We start from the raw sequence: 14,587 nt of genomic DNA, 5'->3' as shown, positions 1-14,587 counted from the left end.
ATGAATAAAATTTTCCTAATGGCATGATCCTTATGCACCACTATAGTTTATGTAATTTGTCTTTCTTTCATCAGTGGCTTTCTACTTGCCACCCTTTCATAAAGACAAATTTTCCTAAGAGTTGAATACAAACACATGCCAAACTTTTCAGATTTTAAATTTTAAAAAGCATGTATCATTTTCTTTCTATTTCAAAATTATGCAACAGTTTGTATTAGTCTCTCACTATAAATCCCATTACGTTTCCAACTTTATTGTAACAAAATATGAGCACGTGAATGCAGAATGTTATTTTTGCAAGGTACCATTAGTTTAAAATCTGAATATGTCTTAGACTTTCTATTGGCTGGTTTCTCAGAAATGAACCTGACCTTAGACAGTTCCCTGTGGTTACTACTTAATGCATCTTTTATTAATTAGTACCAGGTACTTTTCAGTGACGTTACTTTTGTTATACATGCACATGTTCTTTGTAGCTGTGGTTTCTCAGTTCTCTGGGCAGTGGGAGGGCTTCGCTCTTTCTGTATGTGTGAAAGCTCTTTTCTTCTCTTCTCCTTTGTCTCTTTCTCTTCTCGTAAGTTCTTCTTTCCCTTTAAACGTTTTACCCCATCTCTCTACCTTTCTTTTATTTTCCTATTTCTTCGCCGTCTGCTGTCTATTGCATTTGAATATCATTTTCTAATAAAGTTTTTATAGATATATCAAGATACCTGATGCTGAAAGCCGTTACACTCCACTTGTGAAAATAAATCTGCTGGCTTCTCCTTGGCACTCAGACAACAATTGTGAGTGCCACACTGCCAGACAGACCACATAAATAAAAATCTTCGTGGTTTTGGCTACGCTTAATATATTACTTGGTTCTATTTGATATCAAATTCTATTTTAGAGTACAGATCCATTTTAGCAAGCATTTTAAAGTACGGTAGTTTCAATATTTTGCTTGCACTCTTTGGCAGCTCGGGTACTTGCCCTTCTGAGGCTTCAAGCTTTGTACAAAAATATTTTTGCAGCATCAATATGCTCCTGAGAAAATAAAACATAATGCATATATCTTGCTGACAACTGTCAAAACTGCAGTCTCTTATAGCTGAAGCTTTTGACCGTAATTCAACTGTTACAAGCTAAACTGTAAAATGATTCCATTGAACCAAACATTTACTTCCTCTTTAAGAACTTGCACTCAATGATCTTGTAAACTTTATTACAATCTTGGAGCTTTTTTAGTACTTCTTTAGTTTTTGCTCTATGTGATCTTGCTGTTTACTGTAACTCAAGCATTACAACATATTGACAATGACAACATATTGACACCAAATGGTGTCAATATGTTCTTTTCTTAAGCAGCGCTATATTCAGGTTGTGGCTGATCAACTTTGCACATGGCTAATTGAATTTGCTGACAGTTAGCCACAGTGGTTAAACAAATTGAGCCTGAGAGAGAACTCTGCATTGGAATTTTTTTTTATCAATGTATAATTGAAAAATGAGTGAATTGTAAGAGTTCCATTTTTTACCGATTTTAATATCATATTTAGCTGAATTTATTTATCTTCTTTTTAATGTATGACTTCAGTTTTGAAATACATCCACAATCCATAGTGCCAATATGTTGACTTTGGTGTTAGCTTCTCAGGCCTTCTTGTGTTTTAATATGAATTTTTGAAATCGGAACATTGTAAGTGGTTGAAGCTTCTCAAAAAAAAAGTGTCTGGCATTCATTGTGATATGCAATAAATGCATGCACCATTAGCATGTTTCAGAGTTAATATCAAGTAAAATAATTAAGTAATTTCCAAGGAAGTGTGAGACACAATGTTCTACCATTTGTATTGTATGATTATGCCAGTCAATGAAGTAAAACCTAAGGTGGAGGTGACAGACAGATAGCACATCAACGTGGCATTTGATTCTTTTATCATTAATTAATGAAAGCTTGCTGCAGTCCTTGGGGAATGGGTGGAAATCTGATAGGCACTGTCACTAACACCCTGCAGTAGCACAACCCCACTGGTTAAAATAACCTGTAGAGTAGAACATACCAAGGAATCCTATAGTGACAACATTTACATTAAATTAGGCTTTATTGTGTTTTTAGAAACAAAAGAGATTGGGTCTGACATTCATACACCTGCATCCAATTTGGAGAGAATCTAAAGGACAAATAAAGTGTATTATCTGTGTTAATGATAGGTCGAACTTATGATTGGGATCAAGAAAAAACCAAAAAGCTTCCAAATGGGTGGCGCTGGTATTGCAAAGGCACTAGAGCAATGAAATAATGATGAGCATGAACACAGACTAGCTTGAGTTACGTCCTGTAGCTATAGTGAATGAAGAGGTGAAGGTAGAAGGAGCTGAACAGCAGAATCTTGACAGCAGATTTCACAAAAGGATCTTTCCAGTCACGGTGAGTGAAAGATTTCTTGATAGACTTTACTTAAAATTTCCTACAGAGATATGTGTGTTGAGTTTACTTTTAAGGGCTTGTTCTTTGAAGACGCCAGCTTTTTAATTTAGTCACATGGCGCAGGATTCATGTAAAATTGACAAAATAGACAAATAAAAATATCATTTTTATTCCTTATTTTAAAAAAGCTAGTTACATTACAGCTCAAACTGTTTCAATCAGGTTATGTATTTCACAATATTGCTGTAATCCCGGTCTTTGTTTAATTTAACCTTTGACTCAATCATTTTGCAAATAATCCAGATGCTTATATTTAATATTTTGTTCCTTTCGTCTACAAACCAGGATGTAGGTGACACTAATGATGATGATCAGGATGATTATGAGGATCTAGTGCTGTCTGAGGTGACGACATGTGCCAGCAGTGATGACGCCAGTGGTTGTTGGACGTTTGAGTGGAATCTTGAACGCAGCCTGAGTCCTGAGTGGGAACTTGAGAATTGTGGAACTGACATTCAACCTAGGTGACCCAGATCATTCATTTTAATGGCCTGTTTTTAAATATTTAACTGAAAAATATATCACTTAATGAAAAAAGGGGGGAAATTGGTGAAATACCTAGTTAAATTGGTGTGCACACAGTGAAACTGATATGTCATTGAACCACTTTCTGGTTGAATTTTGGCATCCAGTCTCCTTCAGTTTGAGTCTATTAGTGTCCAACATCTTGGCTTGAAAACATTTTTCCACTCTAACTTACAAAAGTTCATCATGCCTCTCAGATGACATCTCTTGTGAATAGCCCTCTTTCGATAAACTCACACATTTTCAGTCTTACTTAGTCTTGGACTCTGGCTAAGCCATTTTAAAACTTTACTCTTCCTCTCTTAATACTACTCTCTAGTTTATTTGAATGTATGATTGAACTTACCGAGGTGCTAAAGAAAAACAAAGGAGGTCAGTTTTACAGTAGACACCAAAGGTTTTGGGTCCATCCTATATGGTTTCACATGGGATTTTAACCAGACTTGCATCTTTTCATTGGGAGAAAAAGTATTCATCTTATAACCCTGCTCTTTAGTCCAGACAAGAGAATGTTGTGTAATGTAGACCATAACCGTACTTCTTGGAAAGTCCTCCAGTGTTACTGTTTGCTTCTTGTCTTGATCCATTTAGGGAGAATATCCTATTTCTGTCTCTGTCTTCTAGCTATTCAAATCAGTGGGAGTGTTCAGAGAGGAGCACATCCCTCAGCCCACAGAGCCCTCTTGCAGGCCAAACAGAAATGACCAGACTGGACCTATCTTCCCCGAGAGAAACTGAAAACTCCTGGATGGATGAAAGGAGGGGAAGAGACATGTCCCGCCGAGCTTCAGGTCTGTCACACAGTACATCCCGTCATACAAAACATCTTTATCTTGAACTTAGACACAATATTTTGCCACACATTCATTTTTCTCTCTAAACTGTTCTTTGCTAATTAAATAATAAGACGGTGATGACAGGAACATATGACTTTCAGAGTCCAGAGGAGGCAGGGAGAAAGAAAGTGGCTACTTTTCCCCTGACAGAAGAGGTGACAGTGTGCAGCAGATGGATGAGGACAACAAGCGTACCCATCGCTATTATGAGAGGGGACATCCCCTGCCAAGCAACTATGTGGTCGAGCCCAAAGCTTGCGTCCCCTACAGGAATGTCAGCCTTGGACTGCCGTCCCAAAGAAGAAACCCAGAGACCTATATGCAGGCAACTTGGAGAAGTGAGTCCCCACAGAGGTACACATACCACTCAAACTTCAGAAGAGGTACAGACTCTGAGAGGAATTCTCCAACACGTCATAGCTCTTTGAGTCCAGATCGCTACAGGTTACCTGAGTCTGCCATGGGACCTCAGAGAGGGAGCTCCCTCTGTAGGAGTCAGGCTCAGTCTCGTGCCTCATTGCAGGGCTCTCTCCAAATTCAGTCTAATGGTGCTTCACGCCACACATCTGGCAGGTCCAGTCCTTTACGCAGAAGGGATTCCACAGCTCCTCGTAATGCTTCAGCACACAGACGGGCAGACTCATTTCCGTTACACAGTGCTGGCTATGAAGACCTTAAGATGTCCAGCCAAGAGTCAAGGAGTCAGTCACAAGCTTCAAATAAACACAGTTTGGATTCTGAGAAACTCTACAGAAATCTTGAGTCTATATCCCGCCGTAGTTCTTCTGCAGTCAAGCAGAACTCATACGAAGCGTCTCCTCGAAGCAGAACAGCTGTCAGCAGTCTGTCCAACACTCTGTCCCACAACAGCCGTGAAGTGCCACCATCCAGGAATGGCTACAGTCCACAGAGTCACGCCTCATTAAGAGAGCCTGATTCAAGAGACAGCAGGATGAGTAGATCCCAAAGTTCCTGGCAAGGGTCTTCACACTCTTTACTCAATCTCCCATCGTCACATGGTTCCTCTTCATTGAGACAGCAAGAGGCAGGCTCCCAGATTCTAGTTGGGTCGCCCTCAAACATTGCAGTCACAGACGGTAATGATGGGGTTGCTTCTTGGCAGGGGTCTTCACACTCTTTACTCGGCTGCCCCCCATCACAAGCTTCCTCTTTATCGAGACAGAGAGCAGACTCTTGGGTCCTTGGAGGATCACCCTCACAATTTGCAGTCACAGACTCTGATAAGGTTAATGAGGGATTCGGCTCCTCGCATGGGTCTTCACCCTCTTTACTCAGTCGCCCGCCATCACAAGGCTCCAATTCATTGAGACAGGCAACGGACCTTCAGATTGGTGGGTCACCTTTGCAAGCTGTGGCAACAGATGCTGCAAATGCTAATAATGGTGTAACTAAAGTCAGCTCTGACAGAAGTAAGAGCATTATCAGACGAGGAATGGATGCCCTGTTGCTCTCCGAACCGGAAAAAGCTGTAGTAGAACCTGAAGAGGTACATAGATTAGGATTTTTTTCATCATTTTGGTAAAATTCTTGTCAACAAATGCTAAATCTGCACAAATGATTATGAATCCAAGGTTGGGATGACCATAGATGACTACATCATGCTGGCTGATATACCCAAGATTCAGGTGGAGTCAGAAGAAGATTCTCCAGGGCTGAGACGGAGAAATGAGAGTCCTAGTCCCTGCAGAGACCAGAGACAAAGATCATACAGGTGTGTGAGATCATTTTAGTTTTCTTCAGCCGTAGAAAGGGCTTAACACGACGAAAGTGTTTAACATGGAACAGCCAATGACTGTAGCGGTTGGTGATTTGTTATCTCATGACATAGAAACAGCCGAATAATGCTCCACAAGTTTTTGCAGATTTGCAGTGTGACTTTATGTGATAGACTGAAAAAACTTTGGTGCACATTTATATTCAGCCACCACCTTTCCCTGCTAGTGCAGCTGCAAGTGAAATGGGGTATTCAACAGTTTTAGACCTCTAGAGTCTGAAAGTGTTAGTTCATTCATCGTTACAAAATAGGTCAAGCTCAGGTAGATTGTACATAACGTATTGGTAAACACCTATTGTCAAATGCCAAAGATTCAGCAACTTTAGAATCATTGTCCTGCTGGAAGGTAATCCTCCACTCCAGGCTTTTATGTCCTCCAATTGGTTTTGCTCCTTTATTTAGCTCTTTTCTTCTTCTCATCAACTCTGTACTTCTCTCTTAAGTTCTGTTTTTCATTTTAAAACCATAGGAGATAGGTCCTTTAGAGCTTTAGCTCTTAGAACGTGGAATGCATTACCTCCATCTTGGCACTGTCAGGATTGTTTATTCTTTTTCTCCTTGTCAGCTAAAGACTTGTTTGTTCATATTGGCTTTTTGATAGTTTTATGCTAATGATATTTTATCTATCCTATTTTACTCTCCTTAAAATCTTTATCTTTCCAAAATGTTTTGTGGTTGCGTTACTGTGAAGCGCATTGTGGTTTTATCCTGTGAAACTTGCTATATAAATAATTCTAGCATGAAAAAGTATGTATTCATCTTCTGAAGGTATCAAGATGAAACAGACATGTATAGTTCAAGGATAGAGCCAGACGAGAGGAGGAGGGGCAGAGAGAGAGGGAGAGACAGACGAGAAAAATGTCGGGACCTTGAAACTGGACGATTGTCTCAGAGACAATCTGCCATTTCTCTTCATACACAGGTAAGATCTAGCAACTGCCCAGGCCTTCATGAAACATGTTGACACAGCCAATGAAAACCCAGTTTGTTCTTCTTCCACTTAAGACGTCAGATCTAAGTGAAAAAAACAGATCTTTGAGAAAGAAGGACCGAGCGCACCCTGAGCGCTCGCAGACACAGGTGAGCAGTTTCAGTACTTCCAGAAACTCTAAAACACACGTGTTCAGAGGAAAATGGGTCATTTTTGCTTCTGTTTTCATGCATCATGTTGATGTTTATTCCATCTGTTTTATCTGAGTCTGACTCACTGAAGCTCATTGTAGAAAAAAAAAAGACATTACTCAGCAGTCTGTTTTAGGGCGGCATGCGCATGTGATTAATCATCTTTATTAATGGATTCAAGAATAGTTTTGCAACAGAAGTTGTTTCTACAGGAGTTTTTCTTTCCCTGGAGAAGTGAAGTAAAAAGTTGTTGTTTTTTTCACTTTTCAAAACTGCTGAATAAGTGTGTAATTAATGGATATAAAAAGCTGTGACCATATTTCTATTGTTTTACTGCGGAGAATGTTAAATTGGGTCACAAGACTTCATTGTTGCAATCTAAAATGCAAAGAGAAATGGTATGACCACACTTTTGTGGCTTCCTCTTCCTTCTGCATGCCATGCAGTACTTCTCTCTTAAGTCCTATTTCTCTGTCATCACCTCATGCAACTTGGACACAACATCTTGCTTGGTGAGTGTTTTAAGGTGTCCTAACTAGCTTTGACAGCATCTGCTTGCTTTTTAGAGTGATTCCGAAAACGTTTTACAAGTTCCTCTTTCTCCTCCAACAGCACTGATCGTGGTTCAGTAACTACAGATCTTCCTGTTTTATGTCCTCATTTTTCAAGATTGTAGTTACTTGTGAAGAGTTAACTGTCTTTATCACCTTTTGCATGTTTCAGACTACTGTATCAATATCAACTGGGCCATTTTGTCTGCTTGAAAGTTTCCGCTTCCTTTAGTTTCACAATCAAAACCGAGACACAAGCCACAGCAGACTGCTTTCCAACAGTTTGGCTCTAATGCTTCAATTGCAGATGGTGTTTTCTAAAGGGCTGGATGTCCAGGCTGGATGAGCAAGGCAAAGTAAGCACCTGTTTTTATATTTGTTCATCAAGCTAGATTTTTGCTATAAGCATCAGTAAAGAACCTGGCAGACAGTTTGAACCCAGAACGTACAAGAGCCTGTTTTTGATGTGCCTGACTCAGCCAACAGACTCTGATGATTGTCTGGGCTGTGTTAAGCGTGGTTTCGATATGATTTAAGCAGCGTTTAAAAATAAAATTCTGGTCTAAATGCAAACATTATCGGTACACGTCACATTCATTTTGAGATTTTAATCATCCATTTCAACTATTTTTCTCTTAACCTGCTTAAAGACCAAACCATGTCAAAGTTTAAACCGTCTACTTTAGTAGCTGATTTAAGATGCAGTTAAAAATATTATGCTGGCCCTCACTTTTTATTATCCCACAAACAGTTGTACAGTTGTAAAAGGCATACTGTTATTAACACAGCCACACAATCCCAAGCTGCTACCACCATGCTTAATACTTTAAATATCTTATGTTTGAAAGCGCCCTTCTGAGTCCTTCACATGTACTTTTTGTCACTGTGGTCAAATTAAACTTTGCCTTTTTTATACCATAAAACCTGTATCTCAGAAGATCTCAGTCTGTACTGATGTTAAACAGGCTGAGATGTAGAAAGTGACTGGTGTTCCAGCACCTTCTATTTTATGATTGTCTTAAGCATAATGATTCCTGGATTGGAAGAGCAAGCCAAAAGACAATTTGGATCAGATAAATGAAGTACAGATGTTACTGGATAATTCATCACAGTAAAAAAGGCTTTTAACTAAATACTACTACAGTTGCATGTTTGTATTATTTCATTTTGTATGTTTAATTTCGACCCTGTGACAAATTGAAACAAATTTTAAAAACTTTTTTTAATTTAAAATTTAAGTGTCACGGTAATGTTGCCAAGTAATATTTAGATGCCCACATCTGTTAATTTTCAACAGTGGATGAAGCACTGGTTTGTTCTTGGTGACACTTCACTGAGGTACTACAGAGACTCGGAGGCTGAGGAGGTAGGAACAGATGTGTCTCAATGACACTTACAGTGCCTTGCAACATTTTATTCCATCAAAACCACAAAGTATAAGGTTTTCAGTGGTATTTTTAATATGCAATACAAAGTAGAACATATTTGTGAAGAGGAAAGAAAAGATCAGTGGTTTATGAGGTTGTTATGAAAAAGTTATTGTTGGAGGAAAAGCTATAAAATGTTCTGTGTGCAGTTTTTTACCAGCCATATAGAGGACACTGTAAACATGTGGGAAACAGTGTTCTAGTCTCATGAGTCCAAAATGGTTGAAAAACTAACACTGCACATCACCTTGAACAAATTATCCCCACAGTTAAACATAATGGTGGAGAACAACTATCCTAAACATGCAGCGAAAGCCATGTATAATTAAGAAGATTTGGATCAAATTGTATTTATTTGTTAGAATGTTAGAATGTAGGTAGTCCCAACCTACATTTATTTTAGAATCTGTGGCAGGATTTTGAAATTGATGTTTACAGACGCTTCTCATTCAATCTGACTGAAATTATTTTGAGTTATTTTGAAAAGAAGAGTGGGCAAAACGTTCAGCCCTTACATGTTCAGTTCTGGAGTGATGGCGTATAAGGACAGCAGCTGTAATCACAATAAAAGCTAGTTCTGAAAAACATTTTCACAAGGGAGGTTTGAAACAGTTTAAGGTAACTTCTGTTGAACAAAACTGTACAGTTGTGGGTAAAATGTCTTACAAGGACATAACTGAAACTATGGAACTATTGTCCATTTATACCAGTTATGTCTTTAATGTGTTATGTGTTAAAAATCCAAACAAAATGAAGTTAATTAAACATAATCTCTTTTCTTATAAAGTCAGATGATTTGGATGGAGAGATTGATCTGACATCCTGTGTGAACGTGTCAGACTGTGATGAAGAGAAGAACTATGGACTTCAAATTCAGGTAATTTTCAGTGCATAGCTACTATCGTCATGTTTTAAAGCATTTTTCCAGGTCAGTGGATGGTCATTAAGATGCCCCACTTCTTGTGTGTTTCTCTCTTCTTCAGACAAAAAGAGCTGTGTTCACTCTCTCTGCTATAACATCCAGAATTCGTCGGAACTGGGTGAAGTTACTGACACAGGCCATCCAGAACAACTCACAGTGAGTTCCACGTTGTAATTGGTCTCATTATGGGATGAATTAAAGAGATTCTTTTCGAACCAAAGCAGAACCTCACTTTAAAGCTCCGTAACTGTCCTTTAAAATTATTTTTAGAAGAGGGAAATCTTAATGACATTTATCCTGTTCTAAACAGACATCATTTCAATTTTAATTCTTAATGTAAAAATGAAAACTGGGTAGGAATAAAATATTTTCCATCACTTTTTTTAAATTTGTTAATCAAAGTTAGTTATTTGACATAAATTGATATAATAAATTAATTAAATTAATAAACAATTCCTCTTTGAAGTGTATTATATCGTTTTAATCTAAAATTGTAATTGTAATTTCACTAACAAGTATTCAAGGGGCCAGAACCTTTTTGTGATTGGTTGGTCAGTCTCCAGTGACCCCGTTCTGTTGTCCTTAATTGGATGTGTAACTCTACTCTTATGTATCCCCTCTTATTTTGACCTCAGCCAATCAGACTCCAGCAGTGAGAAAGCGAACTCCCGCTCCCGGAGGCTGTCGTCAAGCCAACGGCCTGCTCAGTTCCCCTGCAAGGACTCCAGCTATGAACCTGCCACTTCTATCTACAATACCGTAGACGCGAACGCCAACAAGGACCCAACGACAGAAGGAGACCCAGGCATAGACCTGTCTCCGGCCACTCAGAGGGAACAAGGAGAAGGTTGGGACCGTGAGCAAGCAAAGAGACTGGAAGAGAGGAACAAGTGGTTTGAGGAAGGGGTCCCTCTGAGTGATTTGAGCAGCAGGTGGGACTCCATGGAGCTGAAAAAGGGGAACATTACAGTCCCTGTTATTGAAACCATGGATTCTGAAGTCAATAAGAAATGGACAGAATTTGAAACGTCATATAAGGACATAAGCTCCCAGTCTCTCATTGGAGCCCAGGCCCATCAATCAAGTTCTCCAGATTTGTCAGGGTCTCTAATTTATTCTCAAATGTATCAACCAAGCCCAGATCAGGTCAATCAGACTTGCCTGTCCTCTTCGGGCAAGGCTCTTCCATCAATAAATAGTCAAATCCTTCCAACTAACAAAGCTGAAGCTCTTCAAAAGGAGGTAAGCCAATAATTCGTTTAAGGATGCAAAAGAAAAGCTTTGCACCTTCTAACACTTAGTGTGTGTGTGGAAACCAACCTCTCTCCAAAAGCAGGTTGAAAGCATCAGAAAGGAGTATCAAGCCATGGAGATAGATGTGGACAGTCCATGTGGCCCTGGAGCCCCCTGTAGAGCCAAGCTGAAAGCCATGGAAGCAGCTCATCAAAAGCAACTGCAGGAGCTGCAGGAGAAGCATGCCAGGGAGAAGAAGAAGCTGGAGGAAGAGAGAGACCGCATGCTACAAGAGGAGAGCCAGTCAGCTGCTAAGGGTTAGCTGACGCATAGTATCAGACAAAGGATGTCCCTTTGAGATTTATTGTCCAAATTCTGAACCAAGCCACTTTAGAATAAGGATTACCAATGTACGTAGAGTCACAGTTTATTACATTGTTGAAATCTATATCAATGCAGTAAAATAACACAATTATTTTCTATTTCACAACATACATTAGCATTGTGATCTTCTCTTCTCCCACCTAATTTACTCACCAGTAAATTTTTCTTGACAGAGACATTGAATTTGTCTGAACCGGAGATTTTGAAGGTTAGCGTCAATATGCTGCTCCAATATGGGTCAACTAGTTCACAGAACTATTGCAATTGTACTTACTATTGTAAACATAGTTTTACTATTGTAAAATTATACTTGAAACAAGTATAATTTTATCATTTGTTCCTACAGGTGTGTCATGTGTATCACATCCATGTCTATGTGGAGATGTTAGCTGAAGTAATCTAATCTTAGCATGTTTTTCCTCCCCATTTTCTCATTACTTGTTGATAATTAAGGCTCACCGTTGTCTACTTCTAGTTCAGCAGACAACAGGGTCCTGCTTCGTAAGCTTCTCACATTGCTGTGGATGGCATAAAATTTAATGACTACTTTTAATTTTTACTAAGTTCTCTTAAAATCAATATCCTAAAAGATATCGAAGTTATACGATTTAAGGAATGATAAAAACGACAAAGCTATTTGAAAATTCATCACAGTCTGTAGCCTGACACCTGGAATTTAATTGGGACATTCCTAAATAGCACTTATACTGTGATGATTCTGCTTTCTTCAAGGCTCTTCTCCCATAACTTTACAATTGGTTAGTTTTCTAACTGATTAATTTTCATTAAAGCTATGAAGGCACTCAAAGCAGCTCACAGGGAGGAGTTGGAGAGAGAAGTGGAGAAGGCCAGAGGGCTGGATGGAGGAGCAGCACACTTGGATTCCTCCTACAGAGGTCATATGTAAGTTTATTCTCAGCTCTCTGTTCTGCTACTGATAAAAGCAACTTCCTTCCAGGCTCTTGCTACTAGACTGAGATGTTCCTAACTCCTTAACGACCCTCACTGTGATGATGCTGTACAATTCAGTTCAGAACTTTGTGTGTTTGTCTATATTAGGCCTCAGGCAGATGTCTTGCACAGCGAGTTAAACGTGCTATCAGAACGATACTCTCAAAAGTGCCTGGAGTTGAAAAGCACTGAGCACAACAGCAAGAGCCGAGAGACTGAGCTGGACTACAAGAAGAAAGAGATGGAGCAGCTCCAGAGAGAAAACCAGGTAGCTGGACATGAGATTGTGTTTTAATCTCCACTGTAGGGTCACATTCTTGCATAATGCATGTATATTTAACTTTCCAACATATGTTTGGAACACAATTTGTCCTAACAAATTCTATTTTTCAGGAGCTTAAGATGAAGCTTGCAGAAGAAATCAGTCGAATGAGATATTTCATTACAGGCCAGAGGTCTGAGGAGGTCTCACTTTGCAAAACCGAGGAAACTCCTTCCAATTTCGAGGTATTAAGAATAAAAACATAGTCTTTTGAAATTATTTTTATTACAATAAATAATCCAGTGTATTAGTGCAATCAAGCCCCTAGAGCTCATAGCAATCAAATGGTCTTGATATACCATTGGAAACAACACAGTCCCACCATTTAAACACTGCAATTCTGAACCCATAAATAAATCGAAGTAGTTTGCTTTGTCTACATTAATACCTCCATACACTGTTTCCTGGTCACTTCTGTTTTGAAATTCTTGACTTTGTGAAAAATGTGTTGTCGGAAACATCCTACTGTAGTATGTACTGCCGCCTCCTGGTAAATTTAATATATTGCATTATGCTGATGGAGCAGATGCACAATATCTTGATTATATATTTCTCAATACAACAAAAAAGAAACCTAACCAATTTCTGGTTTTCTGAAGCAACATTTGCCAATTTGTAATAATAGCTTGTGTGAATATCAGTTGTTTTATCTGTATTAAACTTAAAAACTATATTAAACTCAGCTGAGAATTAAGTCAGTATATTATTTGACACATACAATCATCTTGTAAGCTGAAATAGTGAGAAGTTGCATGTTTTGTCTTTCAGACATTGTTGAGAGTAAAGGAAAATGAGGTGCAGTATCTTAAGAAAGAAATCAACTGTCTACAAAATGAGGTCCAAACGCTTATGAAGGTATGCCTGAATTATCTTAATATAAAATCTCTTGCAAAAACTTCTCGTCTTTACAGCCACAAACTTTAATGTATTTTCTTAAGATTTTATGTAACAGATCGTCAGAAGGTAACTATTAGTTAGTAAAGTGAGAAAAAATATAAGTTTTTACAAGTAAAAATATGAAATGGATGGCAAGCATTTCTTTAAACAAATGTTCAAGTCATTAAACAATTTTTTTTATTATAATTTCAAAAAATACTTTATTGATGGAAAGAGCATGTCAAGACATGCCATTTATGGAAAAGTGACAAAAAGGAAATTGTTGAATTTCAACAATTTCTTTCTTTCTACATATAGAAGGTGCCCTGGTGAGAGGAGGTCAAAATGCAAAATACTTGCTCAGAAGTCTAACACTGCACATCATGCCCATTATTAAACATGGTGTTGGCAGCATCATGTTGAGGGAATGCCGTTCTTCAACAAGGAGAGGGAACCAAGTCATACTACAGGCATAGATTCACCTCCCAGTAGGACAAAGACCCTAAACATATGCAACAATGGTATGATTTAAATCAAAGCACAATTGTGTATCAGAATGACTTACTAAAAATCCAAAACAGTTGGGAACAAACTCTCCATCTAATCTGACTGAGTTAAACATTCATGAAATAGCACAAAAGACTTGCGGCTGTGAATGAAGTTAAAGGTGGTTCTACAAATTATTGTGTCTATTGACTGAATTCAAGTGCACAGTACACTTGTCAGATTTGATTGACTAAAAACCATTTATCTTTTTCCTTCCACATAAAATACATTAAAATTTGTGGTTGTAACAGAACAAAATGTGAAAATGTGAATAATTCTTTATTGGAGTGTGCTTGTAACTGTTGTATTTCAAATATGCCTATGTTTGCTACAGGAAAAAGATGCAGTCTATTCGCAGTATAAGGAGGCCTATGTTGAACTGAGTGATACAAGGGGTCGAAGCCAGTTGGAGCTGGGTTCCCTTAATGAGCATTTAAGACTGGCCAATGCTGCACTCCAGGAGGAAGGCAGACACACCTGACCAATAAGGTCAACACATAAACTTCACATCAAAGGATGAACAGCAGCCAGCCAATTAATAAATATCACGTCAAACCAATCTTATTGCATCACAACTGTTATGTACGAACCACTGACCGTTATGAAATAAAGAGAATGCATTCCACG

General features: G+C 38.5%; 1 protein-coding gene across 5 annotated transcripts; it reads left to right on the top strand.

The window, feature by feature from the left end:
* The first annotated feature begins 239 nt into the window (after positions 1-239).
* On the top strand, positions 240-14,585 carry LOC114145451 (TRIO and F-actin-binding protein-like). Of its 5 annotated transcripts, none has more exons than XM_028019033.1 (12): positions 6,630-6,706; positions 7,607-7,655; positions 8,597-8,665; positions 9,514-9,603; positions 9,710-9,804; positions 10,284-10,890; positions 10,982-11,198; positions 12,057-12,168; positions 12,325-12,484; positions 12,610-12,723; positions 13,307-13,393; positions 14,295-14,585. In XM_028019033.1, the coding sequence occupies exons 2-12, from the start codon at positions 7,629-7,631 to the stop codon at positions 14,439-14,441; spliced, it is 1,725 nt and encodes a 574-aa protein (XP_027874834.1). In that variant the 5' UTR covers positions 6,630-6,706; positions 7,607-7,628; the 3' UTR covers positions 14,442-14,585. The 5 variants fall into 5 exon arrangements, 4 of the variants coding, with proteins under 4 accessions (XP_027874834.1, XP_027874833.1, XP_027874835.1 ...); XM_028019032.1 differs by lacking the exon at positions 6,630-6,706 and adding an exon at positions 7,118-7,260; XM_028019034.1 differs by lacking the exon at positions 6,630-6,706 and adding an exon at positions 7,128-7,260 and having other exon boundaries at positions 7,516-7,655; positions 10,985-11,198.
* Positions 14,586-14,587: the final 2 nt, after the last annotated feature.

This window comes from Xiphophorus couchianus, chromosome 5 (genome assembly GCF_001444195.1).
Source record: "Xiphophorus couchianus chromosome 5, X_couchianus-1.0, whole genome shotgun sequence".
NCBI classification, from domain to species: Eukaryota; Metazoa; Chordata; class Actinopteri; order Cyprinodontiformes; family Poeciliidae; genus Xiphophorus; species Xiphophorus couchianus.
The sequence above is the reverse complement of the archived record's forward strand: the minus strand, read 5'-3'. Positions and strand labels throughout refer to the sequence as shown.